The sequence below is a fragment of the Pangasianodon hypophthalmus genome, chromosome 6 (genome assembly GCF_027358585.1).
Source record: "Pangasianodon hypophthalmus isolate fPanHyp1 chromosome 6, fPanHyp1.pri, whole genome shotgun sequence".
In the NCBI taxonomy this organism is placed as follows: domain Eukaryota; kingdom Metazoa; phylum Chordata; class Actinopteri; order Siluriformes; family Pangasiidae; genus Pangasianodon; species Pangasianodon hypophthalmus.
This window is the reverse complement of record NC_069715.1, coordinates 12170175-12190248: the sequence shown is the minus strand read 5'-3', so window position 1 is coordinate 12190248 and position 20074 is coordinate 12170175. Positions and strand designations below refer to the sequence as shown.

At 39.2% G+C, this 20074-nt stretch overlaps 2 protein-coding genes across 7 annotated transcripts in view; one reads left to right on the top strand and one right to left on the bottom strand.

The window, feature by feature from the left end:
- Positions 1–20074, top strand: part of mgat4c (mgat4 family member C) — a 125411-nt gene that overhangs the window by 85128 nt on the left and 20209 nt on the right. The gene's annotated exons all lie outside the window — the stretch shown is intronic.
- On the bottom strand, positions 397–15870 carry eps8b (epidermal growth factor receptor pathway substrate 8b). The gene is made up of 7 exons (XM_034304977.2): positions 9625–15870; positions 8202–8295; positions 4577–4711; positions 4351–4441; positions 4004–4181; positions 844–976; positions 397–696 (listed from the first exon to the last, which is right to left on the bottom strand). The coding sequence occupies exons 1-7, from the start codon at positions 9633–9635 to the stop codon at positions 619–621; spliced, it is 720 nt and encodes a 239-aa protein (XP_034160868.1). The 5' UTR covers positions 9636–15870; the 3' UTR covers positions 397–618.

Here is a 20074-nt window from a genome sequence, read left to right as displayed (position 1 = left end):
AAACTATTCATTGCGGTTTACCCACCTTCCCACATTGATTTTCATGCAAATGAGGCATAATAATGCTGATAAAATCTTTATTGTGTTATATACAAGCCCCTGTATTATCACACTTTTCATGTACCAGTCATACAGCCATATAACACAGTATATGAGAGGTATATGTAAGCTTTTATTTTCCCTGATCACACAATGATATACGTTACATTCCTCTATGGATTTTTACAGACCTGTTAAAGAGGCATAAATAGACATTCATGCTAGTTATATGTATATACATATATATATATATATATATATATATATATATATATATATATATATATATATATATATATATATATATACTCTTCACATTCCAAACATATTGGCAAATAGACATGAATAAATAGACAGGCAAATTAATAGGAATAAATACTAAATTACTAGCATAAACATAGAATAAACATTGGAATTCATTTTGTGTTGCTCAGTTCAGTTTGGTTTGTATTAGTTTAGACAAGCAATTGACAGCATCTGTGTTCTTCATTCCAACTCTGTTAAATCTGTGGAGTATGTTAGGTGAGCTGAAGGAACCGGATGGAAAGGTGCCATGACTGACAGGCAGTTTGAGCGCAATCAGTCCCAAGTAAAAGCATCCACCTCCTGCTGCCTTCGCTTCATGATTTCCTCTAGCTCCGAGTTTCCATAGCTCCTCTGAGAAAGAGGAAATGAAGAGAGTTTACAAAGCAAATCTGTAAAACACAAAAATTTATTAGACACACAGTAGTGTGTGCATCATAAGCACTGGTGATTTAATGTAGCTGTAACAGTGTAGCTGCTATGGTCTTCTGAGCGACTGACCTCTATCTGCGCTTTCTGCACACTGATCTGGCTGTAAACCCGAGAGCCCTCGTCACCACACACTGCCTTTAGTTCGTCCTTACTCAGAGAGAAGAGCTGAGCTCCTGTCAGAATGCCCAGACAGTCCACTACCCTGATCCAACACATGGAAAAGCTCTCTCAGATGGAACTGTTCGCAATGGGCCATGTTCAGAGTTAAACATGCAAGGTTAAAAGTTCATACTGAAATTACACTCATATAGTATAAAGACTAAGAATTAGCATCAGTGGTTCTCAATGTGGGGCTGTGAAGCACAGCCAGGGGGTCCATTATTTTTAATTTAGTTACAGCATTGGAAAGTACAACCTGTCATTATCAAAGTTATTATGATTATTAAGGAGTTCTTATAGATAAGTGTTAGCCTTTGACTGGTCACTTAAATCGAAATTACTTTTAATCCAAAACTCAAAAACCTATTAAAACATATAAATAATATCAGCTTGAACCTTATGTGATCTATTGGTGGAAAGGTCTGGAATAAATATTATTGTACACATTTAAATTAGGTTCATGAAATAAATCCCTAGTTCCAAAAAGTTTGAGCACCCCTGGTCTACAGGCTTAAATACTGCTGTGCGATGAGTGGGGTGTGCCAAAAACAGAGATGTTCCTCAGTTGTCTGCTATTGTGACTTTCAAGCGTTATCCACTCTGGTAAAGAGCTTAATTAAGTTCACTTATATCACAGTACTATTGAATTATCAATTCTGATTGGTCTGAAGATGCTGATCAATTTTTTTGACAGTATTTCTGGCTGCAAGACATATCACAGGATTATATTAATACACTCAGGATTATATTAACCCACTTGTAATATATTGTTTCTTTAGTAAGAAAAATGCTGATATGCTGATATGTTGTTGTTTTCTGTAAGAGAATATTGGAAAGCTTCTTCAGTGTCAGCACTTCAGAGTTAACATTCAGAGTTAAAGCTGTCATTTTAAGTTTTCAGACATAGGGAAGTCTTCAGGACAGACGATGTTTTTGCGTTTTGTCATTTCTTGGGAATATGATACGGTGCTAGTGAGGGAATGCCTAATTATATCTTGTTTCGTAGACATTCCATAGCATTAAAACATAACAATGTGTCATCCTTTAATAAATGAATAATTGCTAGTGTTGGCAATTAAATTGCTGTGGTATAAGAGGAATAAAACACTTTGGAACATGCAATTATAGGAAAATAACCAACATCCAGTTGATACTGGAGCTCTTCTAAGTGTCAGGCTGCATCACACCACACTGTCCTTGATTATTTGGTCATTTTAAATAATGAAATAAGAACACTCATGTAAATATATCATACTTATCTCTTTCTCTCTATTAAACAGGCTTAAATTATCTCATCAACAATAAAAAAAATATTTCACATTTTATTACTTTGACCCTACCATCATAAAAATAGCCCTTCCGTGAAACATTATGTAATACATGGCTCATGTCATCGGTCTGTTTCACTTGCATCAACGTTCTCACATCAACGTACTGCTTTTGAAAGGCCATGGCACTGCATATAAAGCTTGTATTTATTTTTGAGTGAGAAACTCCCACACTTTTAACATTTGTTGCCGTCATCATTCAAGGTTCTGTCAGTGTGATATGCGATTCCCTCTGTGGTGCTTGACTAGCCGTTTTTATTCTTTTGCAGGTGGTAAATGAAGATCGCAGAGCAAAGACAATGAGCACACAGCCGACGTGATCACTATTAAATAATAAAATTTACTCATTTTACTTATTTTCCCCGAAAGAAAAAGAGCAAAGCTCGATCTTTTGCTTTCTAATGGTCACGCTTTCATGCGTTACTTTAAAGTTCGCCTCCATTAACCTTTTATCCGTGTTCGGTCTGATTACTTGTGGCTTGTTATAATCTGAATGAGCAGTCTGTGTGCAAGTTAAATTAGTTGGTCTGTTTCTTGAATCTATTAAAAATGAAAAAAATCTTAAGTGTTTAATGACATCTCTTTAGATTTGTGATAACTGGCGTGACTGAAATCAGCCCTGTGCCATTTTACATTATAATGTGTTAATGTTAAAGTAAATGACGCATAAACTCTAAAAAAAATTCACTTTGATAAAGCTTTAGAATCAACCTAGTTGTGTCAACATTTTGTTGATTAATTGTTAACTGATTCTTGATTTGTACAGATGCTGAACAAAGATCTTAAACACCAAACCAACAACTCTGATTGGCTCTCTGTTTTCTACCGGGTAACCTTATAGTATATGGTTCATTTCATGAGGTGTGTATTCATAAGGTCTTTCAGTCTCTCATTGCTATAGTGCCATAATAAACTTCATAAAGACATCTTCATAAAATTTCCCATTATGCAGCTGGAGGTCGCATTACTAAATTGAGACAAATCTGCAAATATTAAACTAGAACTATTCACGCTAATCAACTTGAGTATATTTTGAGTACAAATAGGTTTGATATTGAGGTTTTTCTATTTGTATTTTATGTTTATTCATCTTCGGTAGCTGCTCTATCCTGCTATTCTGAGAACACTCACACATTCACCTAGGGGTAATTAAGCATAGCCAATCCTACCAGCATGTTTTGGGAGGTGGGCAGAACCCTGAGGACCTGGGGGAAACCCCTGTGAACATCAGGGGAATATGGGAAACTCTGCACAGACAGTAGCCTGAGCTGAGGATTGAACCAGGGAGCTGTGAGGTGGCAGGGCTACACCACCGTGGATCTTGTTATTATATTAGTATAACCTTTATTTTCTAATTAATTAGAAAATTAATTAGGTTAGATAATAACCCTTATTTTTTTAATTAATTCTCATTACATTTGCTTTTAGTCTATGCCATACTGCAAGTAATACCTGCAGTCTGCTTTATCAGCCACATTCATTATTTTTAATGGCTTAAAGACAAATGCTTGTTTTAAAGGGTGATCGAGACAATTGAAAAACTTCTGCCCCAAGAAGAATTCTACTCAGGAAAAACCTGGCAACTACACACACACACACACACACACACACACACGTAATTTCAATAATCTTAATGGGCCACACAAACTGCACCACTATCTTGACCAGTATAAGGCTGTCACTAAATGTTTTCACTCTGAGGGCCAAACTGCAAAGCCATCAACACACAAATGGGAGCTCACGGCCTGGAGAAGCCTTTGGCATTGAGCCAGCTGCGGATTTCGAATGGCTGAGAATCATAAGTGATGGGTAAAGTTCTGATGGGGTGTTCCACCCGAAAGTTGCGAGCAGGAGGTTGGGCTTTGCTGTCTGTAATCCTCTTCAAGAGCTCATCATTCACCTCCTTCTGCTGAGTTCGGTCTAAAGAGAATAAGAGAAGATTGTGTGCCGCATTGCTAAAGAGAGAAACAGTGAGGTGTTGGCATGCAATCTACATATATACAAGCTCTCTTGCTGCATTTCTCTGCCTGACTCACTCCTCTCTCTATCTCACACCCACTACACAGCACAGATAAGAGCAGTTACGCACTGTCTTTGTCCCGCGAGGATTTATTCATCTCCACATTCTCAGTGTGATTTATCAAGGCAGGTGGAGAAGTAGCTTTGTAAGGATTCGCAGCCTGCGAAGAGAAAAAAGTGTGAGCGAGTGGGCGAGGTAAAAAAAGAGAGTAAGACTATACCTGCCACATGGAGGTGACTGTATGTTTGCAGAGCTTTAATAATGAACGAGAAGGCCAGTAGATGTGGAGGTTCACCTGGCTGTTGAAGAACACAGCACGGTTGTACTGCATCTCTCCTGCTTTCAGCTCCTCCAGCACATTGCAGGGCACATACCCCGTGTGACCGCTGCGGTTCCTCACCAACCACCACTGCTTTTCACTGTCCAGTACCTGGAGTGCATGCACACTTACTCACACACACACACACTGTCGCACCTTTCAGCTTTATGCTGTTCTTTTATTTTCATATGACATTTGAGAAGCAGTGTGCATTAATATTCCAATTGAAAGCTAATTAGTTTTGCTTGATCTGTTTTGTTTAATGCACTGCACCTAGCAGTAATTTAACCCTTATGCTCTATTTTGGTCAAAATTACACACTTAAAATGTTCTGCTAAAAGTAAGATCTTCAAAATCACATATATGGATTAATTTTTCTAATGAAAATCACAAACATTTGGATGACACATTATGTTCTGGTCATTTAATAAGAGATGAGAATAAAAAATCTGAAATAAAATTATGGAAATGTCAGGTCTTAGTCAGGTAAATAGTAAACAAAAAATGTGACAGTAACATTCTCTACATCTCTTATTTACTTATCTCTTGTGCACATTTCAAAGGGTCCAATATTCAGACTATTTCTAGATCCTGACGCTAGCATTACACCAACCCAAAAAAACAATCTAGAATCTGATGCCACCATAAAAGAACATTCCAGACCCTGAATCCACTGTAGCATCAACCCTTAGGACAGTCTAGATTAAAAAAATCAATCCATAGAATATTCTAGACCCCGACTTCAATCCAGTTCAATTCAGTTCAATACAGTTTTATTTATATAGCGCTAGTAACATTGGTTATTGTCACAATAGCAGCTTTACAGATATCTGGAGATTTAGGTCCTCTTCTGGATGATACTGGATATTGAGAAAATAAATCATTACTCTTCCACAAGTGTGTACTATAGAGTCAAGCATTGCTAAGTGTTATAGAAAGATCTTCAGTACAAGCATGCAGACCATTTTTGATTTCTGTAGAGTTTTAGCTTTAAGTATCTAATATCCAGGTGAAGTTATCCACTGTATAATGAATAGGACATGAGCATAGTTTTCAGCAAGTGCAATCATTAGCCTGTCCAAGTGAGAACATCCACAATCACCAGTGCACAGTAACATCAACTCCTAGAACATTCTAGATTCTGAATCCACCATAACGTCTGCCCATAGAACATCCTAGAGCCTGAGTTCACCATAGCATCAACCCATACAATATTCTAGATCCTGACCACAGCATAACATCAACGCATAGAACCTTCTAGACCCTGAATCTACAATAATATCAACCCATAGAACATCCAAGATCTGAATCCACCATCAACCAATAGAACCTTCCAGAAACTGACAGAGAACCCAGAGAACATTCTACACCCTGACCCCAGAATAACCAAACCCAGAGAACATTCTAGACCCTGACCCCGCATAACACCAACCCAAAGAACATTCTACACCCTGACCCCAGAATAACCAAACCCAGAGAACATTCTACACCCAGACTCCAGCATAACACCAACCCAAAGAACATTCTAGACCCTGACTCCAGCATAACACCAACCCAAAGAACATTCTAGACCCTGACCCCAGAATATCACCAACCCAGAGGATATTCTAGACCCTGACTCCAACATAACACCAACCCAAAGAACATTCTAGACCCTGACTCCAGCATAACACCACTCCGGAGAACATTCTAGACCCAGACTCCAGCATAACACCAACCCGGAGAACATTCTAGACCCTGACTCCAGCATAACACCAACCCGGAGAACATTCTAGACCCTGACTCCAGCATATCACCAACCCAAAGAACATTGTAGACCCTGACTCCAGCATATCACCAACCCGGAGAACATTCTAGACCCTGACTCCAGCATAACACCAACCCGGAGAACATTCTAGACCCTGACTCCAGCATAACACCAACCCAAAGAACATTCTAGACCCAGACTCCAGCATATCACCAACCCAAAGAACATTCTAGACCCTGACTCCAGCATAACACCAACCCAAAGAACATTCTAGACCCAGACTCCAGCATATCACCAACCCGGAGAACATTCTAGACCCTGACTCCAGCATAACACCAACCCAAAGAACATTCTAGACCCAGACTCCAGCATATCACCAACCCAAAGAACATTCTAGACCCTGACTCCAGCATAACACCAACCCAAAGAACATTCTAGACCCAGACTCCAGCATATCACCAGCCTAGAGGACATTCTAGACCCTGACTCCAGCATAACACCACTCCGGAGAACATTCTAGACCCTGACTCCAGCATAACACCAACCCGGAGAACATTCTAGACCCTGACTCCAGCATATCACCAACCCAAAGAACATTGTAGACCCTGACTCCAGCATATCACCAACCCGGAGAACATTCTAGACCCTGACTCCAGCATAACACCAACCCAAAGAACATTCTAGACCCAGACTCCAGCATAACACCAACCCGGAGAACATTCTAGACCCTGACTCCAGCATAACACCAACCCAAAGAACATTCTAGACCCAGACTCCAGCATATCACCAACCCAAAGAACATTCTAGACCCTGACTCCAGCATAACACCAACCCAAAGAACATTCTAGACCCAGACTCCAGCATATCACCAACCCGGAGAACATTCTAGACCCTGACTCCAGCATAACACCAACCCAAAGAACATTCTAGACCCAGACTCCAGCATATCACCAACCCAAAGAACATTCTAGACCCTGACTCCAGCATAACACCAACCCAAAGAACATTCTAGACCCAGACTCCAGCATATCACCAGCCTAGAGGACATTCTAGACCCTGACTCCAGCATAACACCACTCCGGAGAACATTCTAGACCCTGACTCCAGCATAACACCAACCCGGAGAACATTCTAGACCCTGACTCCAGCATATCACCAACCCAAAGAACATTGTAGACCCTGACTCCAGCATATCACCAACCCGGAGAACATTCTAGACCCTGACTCCAGCATAACACCAACCCAAAGAACATTCTAGACCCAGACTCCAGCATAACACCAACCCGGAGAACATTCTAGACCCTGACTCCAGCATAACACCAACCCAAAGAACATTCTAGACCCAGACTCCAGCATATCACCAACCCAAAGAACATTCTAGACCCTGACTCCAGCATAACACCAACCCAAAGAACATTCTAGACCCAGACTCCAGCATATCACCAACCCGGAGAACATTCTAGACCCTGACTCCAGCATAACACCAACCCAAAGAACATTCTAGACCCAGACTCCAGCATATCACCAACCCAAAGAACATTCTAGACCCTGACTCCAGCATAACACCAACCCAAAGAACATTCTAGACCCAGACTCCAGCATAACACCAACCCGGAGAACATTCTAGACCCTGACTCCAGCATAACACCAACCCAAAGAACATTCTAGACCCAGACTCCAGCATAACACCAGCCTAGAGGACATTCTAGACCCTGACTCCAGCATATCACCAACCCTTCGATATCATGACTTCAGACTATCATTAGTTGGTGAATTCCCCCAACCTCTCAGTCCCTATTCTGTTTTCTTCATGTTTCCACCACTTCTCTCCACTTCTTTCAGTCTCATCCGTACCTCCAGCACCTCACCCTTTTGCACGGTCAGCTCGTTGGGATTGCGTGCCACAAAGTCGTAGCGGATCGTCACACATTTTGGTTCAGTGTTAGACCTGTGTAGTGAAAACAGAGTGAACAGTGATACAGCAGATGTTGCTCAAACAGAAGCTTTTATGCTATGCTTTTTATGACACTGAACCACTTTGGAAGTTAACTGCTTGTACACAGATAGCACATCGCATGTTATTTTAGGATGTTTGGCTGGAGTTATGCTGGTTTATAGAATTCTTCATTCTGCTTGATCAGAAAATATTAATTGACTTTATATTTATATTAATTTATATTTATATTTATATTAATGTACTCATTCTAATATGTATAGTAATGATAATTCATGACTTGTATGGCGGATGCTCCAGATAATCTAAGGTTATTAAACAGATTTTAAGTTTAATTTTTCTGCCACATGAGAGTCTTCCATGTTTTTCTGTAACATGACAAGCTGTGTTTTTTTTTAAATTTAATTAACTTTAAGAGAGAAAAAAGAAAAATTGTTGAAAGAACATCTGTTTGTAGCTGCTATAATGTAAGTGATGACAGGAAATAGCTTATTTTATAGATGTTTCACAACATTTAACAGTTAATAGTATGATGTTCACTAATAAATGAAAAATTCTAAGTGTTGGCAAATTTTGTGGTATATGATGAATAAAACTCTTCAGTGATGTTATTGGAAGACAATCAACTTCAGGGAGGTAACAGCAACATTGCATCACTTTGCTGCATTATCTTCCTGTAATAGCACACCTGTTTTATTCCTTACATAATCTCTTTACAGCAGTGTATCCTTTAGCATTCTGTGACGTAGTGGGTTTTCTATTCTGACCTAAAAATATGTAAATAAAAGTAAACAAAAGTGTAAATGAAAAATGAGACCCTTAGGTTAAATAGCCGATGATCTCTCTCTCTCTCTCTCTCTCTCTCTCTCCCTGTGTGTGTTTGTGTGTGTGTGTGTATTTGCTTTCTATCACCAAATAGAGCAGGTGCTTAGTTCTGTCAGTCTCAAACAAAATAACCCAGAAACCTAGCCGCCACTCACAGATTAATCTCTCAGATGACAAATTCACTTTGACAAAACTTTCTCAGTTGCATCATTTTGTATCATCGTCTGAAAAGTTTGTCTTCACAAAGTAATTTGCGATCTATTTACTTAGCCTCTAATGCTTATTGCTCTTATTGGAAAATAATACATTTCATCACAATTGTACAGACGCAAGCATTTTGGCTGCACTTTAAATCCAAAATGAAATATGTGTCTCTACAGATCCTGCAGATCATAAGTACTTTTTAATACGATGTAAGCCTGCACTGGAATGTGAAAAGGATAGCAAGTATGCCTCATGAGAAAGAGTGGATTTTAAGTATTATAACAAGCAACTTACGACTCGAACATCCTTAATCAGAAGAGCCGGTGCTTGCTTTGCTGTGAGCCCCTGCACCCTTTTTCTCAGTGGAAGGAGATTAAGTCGATGTGCCGCAGCCTGCACACGCAGTGTAGGCCATGAATATTTTAGTAGGCCTGCATAAAGCGTGGAGAACTTTAAACTCGACACACTGGTCCCCATGCATCTTTAATGTGCACACCTCCTCCTGTCTTTTTGTCCAGTAGCAAGGGGAAGAGGATAAGCACTGCCTCCAGTGTCCAGCCTCTGTCTATTTCTCTTCCTATAAATAAATTAGGAGTGTACACAGGAAACCAGCACGCCGTTCCAGTACACGCAGATTTGTTTTCGCCTGCAATTGCAGTTTTGTATGTGCAAGCTCTAGGTGACCAAATATTATATAAACTTCTTAGCACTGTTGTAAGTTACAGCCCTGTAATGCACACACACACATGCATGCCTGCATACGCACACACACACACAAACACACACACACACATACACACATACACACAGATACATACAGTATACTACATTCAGGCAATAAGAACAAAATTTTGTAGTAATAAAAGTGGGCAAGTGTGTGTTAATAAGTTGAAGGTAGATCTTGATAGCAGAATCCTGAACACACACCAGTCAATTTAATAGGAAAACCTGTACAGCTGCACATTCAGGCAATTATCCAATGTGGCAGCAGTGCAATGCATAAAATCATGCCGATACAGGTCATGAGCTTCAGTTAATGTTCACATCGAACATCAGAATGGGGAAACTCACTGGTGATCTCAGTGACTTGTCATTGTTGTTGTTCATATGGGCTGGTTTGAGTATTTAAGAAACTGCTGATCTCCGGAGATTTTCACATATAACAGTCTCTAAAGTTTTCACAGAATGGTGCGAGGGAAAAAAAAAACATCCACTGACCACAAATACCTTGTTCATTAGAGAGGTCATAGGAGAATGACCAGACTGGTTTGAGCTGACAGGAAGTCTACAGTAACTCAAATATCCACTCTTTACCACCATGGTGAGCAGAAAAGCATTTCAACCAAACCTCAAGGCAGATGGGCTACAACAGCAGGAGACACCACTGGATGCCATTCCTGTTAGCCAAGAACAAGAATCTGAAGTTACAGTGGTCACAGACTCACCCAAACTGAACAACTGAAGATTGGAAAAATGTCACCTGGTCTTCTTCCAATCTTCATCACATTCTGCTAAGGCAAAGTTGGTGAGGCAAGGGGCCCAGGCATGTAATGTTCAAGAGGTCCAAAATAACGTGTTGGGCCCGTACGAGTCACCAGATCAGCTTCAGTTTGCCTTGGCATAGATTGTAGAAGTCTTTTGAACAGGAAGGATGAACAAAAGATAATTCCCTTAATTACTGTGTTGATGATGAGAGCACTGTCTCTCATCTGGGATCTAGTGATTTTGAAGGTCATATCATATTATTTATATCGTCTAATTGTATCATGCAGTACACCTGCCCGGAAGCGTCTGCACTTGCTGTGTTTCTCCACTTATTTATTCAGGTATTTCCTTTAATTTGTCACACACACTATAACTGTAGTGGAGATCATTCCCATTAGGCCAGACTTTACTGTGCTTGATAACCCAACTGACAGCAGCTGCAAGCACTAATATGACTACAATGGCAGACAGATTTGAAATCTGTGACATATAGCCAGAGGCTACACACAGGTTCCATTGGCTGTTAAGTATTTCCTCCTCACTGAGCCAGTATTTCACTTGTACAGGTGAATAATGACATTGGTAGGTGGCATTAACCATAAATGTCAGTAACTACATTTCTGTCCCCAAGGGACTGGTCAGTTAAGGCTGACAGTGGCTGATGCTTAAATAGTACATGTCATTTTTTTTTTTTTTTTTGCTCATGCTCCAGATTGGAGGCTGTCATATAGCAAAGCATTAAAGGCAAAAGATTAAAGACAGAGATGTTTAATTAGTGTAAATAATTCAGTCACTGAGTGTTGAATGGATGTGCCAAAAATGTAAAATAATAATGGTGAACTAGAATTGACCATTCCCAGTGGCAGTGTAGTAAAAATTATGGGTTGATCATGGCCTCATTTTTAATTATAAATTGCATATTTTACCGCTTGCTAATGGAGAGTTGGAAAAATATACACAGGAGGAGGAAACTATTATTTTTCTGTCAAAACATAAATTTATGAGCAAATTAACTTTTCATTAACTTTTCCATGTTGCTCATTACTCATCAGTGACTGTAAGCATAAAATATGATTGTTTAAGAAACCACCGTGTAATATAAAACGTGTAATAAATTTCCGTCTAAATAAATAAGAGACGAGTTTCCTCCATGCGGCTGCGTTAGAACAATCCTCACCCACTGATTCATTATTAAAATTTCAATGTGCTACATTTTCAGTAAAAGAGGCTTGTTGGTCTTTTTATGGTGGAAATGAAGTTCAAACAACACATATGTGAAACATTCATAGGGCAGGTGTATTAAAGATCAAAGAATGAATGGTTCTCTTTCAGCAAACAAAATCAGCTCTTTCTCGTTTGCATGTCATCAAACAAATGAACAATAGTGTTTACCAAACCGCTTTGTTGTACAACATACCCAGTTATTAAAATGGCATCTAATTAGAGGCATTGAGCAGGCGTTTTACATAAGATTAATTGTGTTTTTAAGAGCACTTTCTCTTCATTAACATTCCGCCATGTAAATGGATCCCCTGCAATATTCACTGATGCATATTCATTTTCTGGAAGCTTGCAAATAGTTAGAAGAATGTGGATGTTAAAGTGCAGAATCCAGAGTGCATGAACCAGATTAGGAGAAGAAGAAAATGTGTGAAAAACAAACTGTTCTATGCACTATGAGAGAAAAAAAAGACAAAAAAAAAAAGTCTGAAAGTTCCTCTTTAGAATAATGGGTTTCAGACCAGTATCAAAAGATGAACTAGAGAGAGAGAGAGAGAGAGAGAGAGAGAGAGGGAACAAGTGAAAGAGAAAGAAAGAGACAGAGTGAGACAGGACAGAGAGCGAGAGACAGAGAGAGAAAGACAGAGAGGAAGGGAGAGATAGACAAATTCTACCTTCTACAGTAAATCCTGTCATAAATAATAAAAGCAAAGGGATTCTGTGCTGATCCTTGGTTTGATTTTTTTTTCACTGTAGGAGCTGTTGTTCTGTCCTTCTCCTATTAGTGCTTAGGACATAAGCTAAATTAATGATATAGAGTATACTTCTGTGTATACCACAACCTTCTGACAGACATCTGTTTGTATCGCTTCTGCAGTCTGGAACATCCATGCAAGATTCTTCTTTTTTTAAGGACACTAGCAAAAACATCCAAGACTTGCTGAGACATTTCAAAGTCGAACCGGTAAACTGTAAAAGTATTCATAGACTGTCAACCTAAAATTCTGACGCATTCATATCTTTTTCTGCTTTTTTTGGCTGTAAGTTTACTGACATGGGAAACTTAGCTTGGCACCTCTGACAGTCTGCATCTCATGCTCATGTGTAATTATTTGGGTATTCTGGGGTAAAGACTGTTTAATTCTGCAACATAATGCCGAGTTACGGGACTTAAAATCTGGAAGAATGATTGCAGGCTGAAAGTTATTCCACATAGCTACAAGCAGAAATGTCAGTGCACAAAATAGTGCTCATTAATTAAGGACTGATTGCTTTACAAATGTGCTACAGCCTCATTTAATTCTGTCAGGGTATCAGTCTAAACAGGCTTTACTGAAGGAGAAAATACCCACTTTTTTCTCCAAGCCTGGGGAACATTGCTAAAAATCTGATAATGTTGTTCTCAGACATTTTCTCATTAACTATTCTAAATGGCAGTGATCAGCTCTATGGAAATTTACGTCTGCTTAGAAATTTCCAATTCCTACATACTGTAGTACATCCATTGTTTGCACAATGATAGTCTGAATATAAAAGATAGCTGTCTCCTATTAATGGAAGCACACTTAAGTGATTAACGGTATTGTGGAGTGCAGATAGGAGCTTGCTCATGATTAAGAATCATTAACTTAATAGGGAGGCTGGGAAAAAAGAATGGCAATCTCAGAGCAGTTCATAATTACATAATGTGATAAATTTGGACCTACAAGTAGTCCTTTCCTCTGGCAATAGTAAGATTTAATTCATCAGATGATAATGACTGCATAAAAGTAAGCAACGTGGAAATGATCCTCTGGATTGGCTTTATTCTTTGGTAACAGAGACCATGTGTATTTAGTGCAGTGAGTGTGGCCGGTATTGTACATACTGGTGACAAATTAAAGGAAAAACCAGTTGCCCTGTTATGCTGTGGGGGCATTTTGTTGGTATGCTTGGGGGCCACTTGTCCACTTAGAGAGAAGAGTCACTGCAAATCAAAACAAAGTTATTTTGACTGATCACCTATATCCAACAGAGGCTCATGACCATAGATTTTAGTGGGGCAGGACGGCATTAATAATGGCATAGCCTCTTGACTTACTTTTGTTTGAGGCTATCACAGTTGACTTACGCTATAGGCTACTACCTAGTATATTTTTAGAGTAGGCCTGTTATAGGCAGTTGAGAGTCTACAATACACAGTCATACAGCATGCAGTCTAGCATCTCATTTTGATCGTTTTAGACGTGCCTTTTTTCAACTGTGTTTGATAGAGCAGGTGTGTTTCCTATCGCATTGTGTGAGGCACACATAGAAGAGCTAATATTAACCAGCGTCGCCAGGTTTCAGCAAATTTTCCAGCTCGACTACATCTCAAAAAGAACACAAAATACCTGAAAAGAGCCCAAAATTTGGGCATTAGAAAAGAGAGACATATTTTTCTTCTTTTTCTCAGCCTTTGAGTGGGAAACAAGGTCACTGCAGCACACACATATTTTTGATGTTTGGACATTATCCACTCCACAATCATCCTTTCCCTCTCCCAATCTTTACCATGATTCTGTACATCATACACACACTGTCTGCACCTACACTCTGCATTTGTTTGCAGAAATGTTTTAGATTTATTTCTGATTATTTGCTATAAAACAAATTTTAAACACTATTTAAACAGTCTTTTAAACTAGCCCAATTTGTTATAAAAAACAACAACCCTGTGATTAACTATCCTCTACATTGCTGCTCCTCCAAGCATGGGGCATCCTGATTCCTGCCCCAGTGGGCCTCTATTAGTGCTTCTTGCAGTTCATACTTTTGACCTCCCATTGCAATAATAAATCTATGGAGTTGAGTTGAAAGGTGAGACTGCATATCAATGGAACATTGGCTTATATTTGTCAGACAGCAACATTTTTAAATGGTTTGTCACTCAAAAGAGGTAATTAGTATTTCAATGCAATTTGAAATGTATGGAATTGGACTTTATGAAGATTAACATTTGGCTAACATTATACAGTATATATGAATATAAATGAAGAGCTTCCACTGCCTTTATCTTATGATGAAACATTTCTGTCCTGATGGGAGTGGTCTATTCCAGGATGACTCCGCCCCCATACACAGGACACAAGAGCTCATTGAATGGTTTTAATGAGTATGAAAATGGTGTAAATACTATACTATGGCCTTCACAGTGACAAGAACTGGACTCAACCAATGTTAGACATTGCTCCCTACCACTATTATCAAAACATCAACTGATGAAATATCTTTCCAAAGACTTGCAGAATCTATACCAAGGTGCATAGAAGATGTTGCAGCAGCTCATGGAGGTCCAAGACTTTAGTATGATACTTAATGCTGCTTTTTTTCTTAATTTGTCGCCTGTCTGCTTATGTAATGGAGGAAAAAGAGATTAGAGAAGTCATATGCTTGCCCACATCAAATATTCATCAAGAATGCACCTGGGCTTTGAAAGTTGGCCGGGCTGTGTCGAGAGGAGCTGGTGTAAGGCCACTGTAAGGCTTTTCGTTTGGATTACATGGATCACAATATGCTAGCCCACTGTTTGTCTAGAACACACACTGGTTTGGATCTCAATCTTTGGTTAATAAGTTTGTATGAGTGCATCATTTTCACTGCCATGTCTGTAATTTGTAGTGATCCAAACCTTTCTAACTTGTGTGTATTGTACGTTGTACACTGTCCTTCCATTAAATTCCTTCACTCTATAAAAGTACTGTATGTTACATAATATTTTTGGAATGCAAATAGTTTCTGTGGTTCATTCTCCATATTGAGAATTTAAATAGGAACCACTATTGCACAATAGTAAGAAATTCAATTACTTTGAGTATTTATAAAGTGTAAAACAAGATTTCTTTAAAAGGTCTAAGTTTTAAAAAAAAGTTTCTCTCTAACTTTTTAAATATATTGTGTATTTGAATACCACATTAAAATATGTGAACCATGTGGAAAATGGCATGTTGTAGTTGTAATAAAGTTAAGAAAGTTTGTTTATTCTGTAGAGTCTTCATGAAAGAGAAAGAACAGATTGAAACATGGTGGCAGCAGATTCAGCGTGTTGGCACGAAAATGAGATATAGTCAGGACATTTGCCGAAGGACAATGACGGGGTTGCCAACAATCTTGTTTTTGGCATGGGACTCACACTTTCAGGTCCTGTCTCACACTCTCACACTACTCAAACCCATCTCATGCCAAATTATGAAAAAGACCCAAATCATGAAGAAAACCCCATGGATGAAGCAAACTAAGACTGTTGTGTGGATGCCAATTTATCAGGAAACCACATTAGAGGATTAGAGAGACCGACCTCCATCACTGTACAACTTAAACAAAAACCCTCTGTTAAATTAAGAGGGCTGTATGTCATAATTTCTATATAGGTTTCAATTATGACAGTAAGGGTTTGGTAGCAAATCATGTTTTTAAGAGGGCAGCTTGTGAAAGTGTAATGCTTTACATTATATGACCAAAAGTATGTGGACACCCGGCCATTACACCTATATGTGCTTCTTGAACATCCCATTCCAGCATTCCCCCTTTTTTGTTATAATAACCTCCACTCTTCTGGGAAGGCTTTCCACTAGATTTTGGAGTGTGTCTGTGGGGATTTGTGCCCATTCAGCCACAAGAGCATTAGTGAGGTTAGGCGCTGATGTCGAGGCGAGGAGGCCTGGGGTGAAGTCGGTGTTCCAGTTCATACCAAAGGTGTTCAGTGGGGTTGAGGTCAGCGTTCTATGCAGGCCACTCGAGTTCTTCCACACCAACCTTGGCAAACCATGTCTCCATGGACCTCGCTTTGTGCACAGGGGTATTGTCATGCTGGAACAGGTTTGGGCCTCTTAGTTCCAATGAAAGGAATTTTAATGCTACAGCATACAAAAGACATTCTATACAATTGTGCGCCTCTATACAGTTGTGTCATTGTCTGCCTCAGTTGTTTTAAGAAATACTTTTTGGTGGTTTACATAACATTATTCTAGAACCAGCTGGGTTTGAAATATTGCATGTACCCTGATTACAGCCAGAGAACATTCAGTCCGAGCCCAAGTCATGACACAAAGATTTGAATCCAAACTTGAATATACCTGCACAAAGATTGGTCCAAACCCAACATACCCCTGAACCAGAGACAAGATAATGTGAATGTGCCATCAGCACCAGCCATCAGATCATCTGTAGACAAAATTGAAATACCACCTAGAAAGTCAATAGAAATTAACATTAAATTCCACTTTAAGGAATTCATCCATCACTCCTAAACGACATACCAAAGACTTTAGTCTTAATAAACTTTACACAACCTTCCAATACTATGCACTGACACATGCAGGACTAATAATGTTTCTAATGTTAGTGTATGTGGAATCTTACACAGGTTCACAAGCCAGAACTTGTCAGCATTCAGTATTTAAAAACATTAAATTTGTTTTAGCATTTAGAATAGCTTCTCATGTGGATCTATTTGTTTTCACACACATACTTTAATGTGGTCCATGTTGCCTGTAACAGTGCAAGGTACTCTAGTGGGTCAAGATAAAACATTTTTAGAGTAATAACAGTAAATAATTTCAGAAGAAATGTTATAATTTCAGCTCTCAGAAAATTCTCTCCCACCATTTTCTCACTGCTGAGGTAAGCCGGAAAAAAATTGGGGGAACTAATAAATAGCATGTTACACCACCTTCGATTACAAGGTCATCTGAGACATTTTAGGGCAGAACATGTAAAACTGATGCTGACAATATTTTTAGCTAGTTTTGTTATGCTACCCAAAGTAGAAGAAATAAATAAAATGGAAATTAGACTGACAAACAGACTTTTCACCCTCAGCCTTCAGGGCGTTTTGAGCAAGACAAAATTAGGACTATTCATAAGTCTTCATTTCTTAGACAGAGAGAGAAAAAGAGAAATGCTGTTTTGAGACTGCTGTGGACTTTCTTCCCACTAAATGTGCTGAGGGGAGATAGTGCTTTTTCATGTTATCTGCCACTGGATGCTCACCCTGCAGCCATTTTCTCATCAACACACATCCTATAAGTCACCTTGGCCTTTTTTTCAGAGCTTTTAAGGAAACGGCATGTGCCCACAGATTTCCCCTCACAGACAGAGAGAAATGGGAAGATTTTAGGAAGTAGTTTGGACTGTGGTTGAAAAAGGTCTGTTTGCTGACTGGGTGCTGATAAATGCAGGTTTCAAGAAAGTACATAAGTGACTGTGAATTTGCTGTTTTTAACATTCAGTAATTTAATATACCATTGAACTGAAGCGTGTGTGACATTACAGGATCTGCGATTTAGAGACATACACAAATGCATTGCTCATGCGTGCGGAGAAATGAACAGAAGGACCAAATGTGAATTTCAGTGTGGAGATGTTCAGGCGGTATCACAGCGGTCTCCAGGCCTCCCTAACACTGTAATCTGGGTCAAAGTGCTAACTGGTGAGAAGGGCCTGTGAGAGGTTCACTCACACATAAATCATTTCTCATGCCTCCAGTCCTCATTATGCTCCCTGCAGATAGAATTTTAAAGCCTTTCATGTGTCACACTGTCCTTAAAGGTGGACTTGCAGCTCTCGGCCTCATGTTACTCACGGAGAGTCACTTGACATGGCACCTTTGGAACATCGCACTAGCACACAGCTCCACCTAATCAGGTCACCCAGTGCTTAAACCACAACACTTGAGGGCCTATGTAACTCAGTATTTGAAGTATGCCACTAATGGACTTTGAAGAAAAAGGGAGAGGGCATTGTAAATAGCAAGGTCTTTTTTAGAAAAGGAATCGGAAAGGCACTAATGGTTGCTCAATATTGGATATTTTTTTAATACTACTAGGTTCGGAAAAGTCTAGTTGGTCTAAAACTTATCACAGATAATTTGTTTAATATATATAATTTGTAAATGTTAATCAGAGGCACAGACATGGAGCTTTATCGGTTCGTTAATCCTTCAGCTGAGTAATCAGTTTGCATAGAAACGCCATAAAGCACTAACTTTGCTTGTTGGCTTGGGCAGAAGGGCCGTTCAAATCCATTTTGCATTGCACCTTTTAAAAAAATAAATAAATAAAGCTTTATTTCAATCTGAAACCTATTTAAGTTCTGAAAGGAATGAAATCCTAACTAAAAATATACTGTAGTTCACATAACTATTTGAAGGTGAGGTTGGAAAATGATTTTTTTTTTTTTTTTAAATAAAACAAATCCAGCATACATCCCTAACTGTGTTCTGGTTTGCACCTCAAACAAAAGCACCTCTAACTCATCTTTATTTATTTGTATGTTTCCATGTTCCATTCACTATCACAGTACCCACATAAATTAATGCATGTTTCAGGCTAATTAGATGTATATGAGGTAAAATATATGAGAATATGAGGGTAAAATGATGGCACGTGTCTTGGAGGAAGCACGTGCTAGTCTTCATCCTCCCCGGTTGGTATTTGTCACATGATAGGGGAGAGCTGGGTGGTGGGTGGTAATTGGCAGTTGTCCAAAATAGGGAGAAAAGGGTGTGGGGCGAATGTGGATTGTCTCGTTAATAGACTCTTCTCACTTGCGATGTTAGCAGGCTTTTGGCTTGCTGTTGTGTCTGTGGCTCATTTGGACAATCTGCATTCTTTTATGCCTGTGTCTAGAAAGGCAGCATATATAGAGCATCTTTGTAGTCAGCATCAAGGCAATGTTTTGCAGAGGCAGACTTCCCCTGTGCAGCTGGGTCTCGCTGCAGGCTGGACTGTGCCTAGATCTCCAGCAGCAGGATGGAGTGGCTCATACATCAAAAAAAAGTTCTTCCTTGTAATCACTCACTCCCAGAGGGAAAATAGGCTAAGGCCAAGTTTAGCCAAATAAAATCTTCATATTAGTCATCTCTGTAAGAAAGAGCTTAATTTAAACATCTGCTCAGTCACAAGGCACATTTTAGGTGATCGAGTGCCATAAAGAAGCTCTTCATTCCTTCCAGCACTGAATTAGCAGAACATCAGATCATACAGTGATAAACTGCATAAGAAAAAACATGATGGGGTGT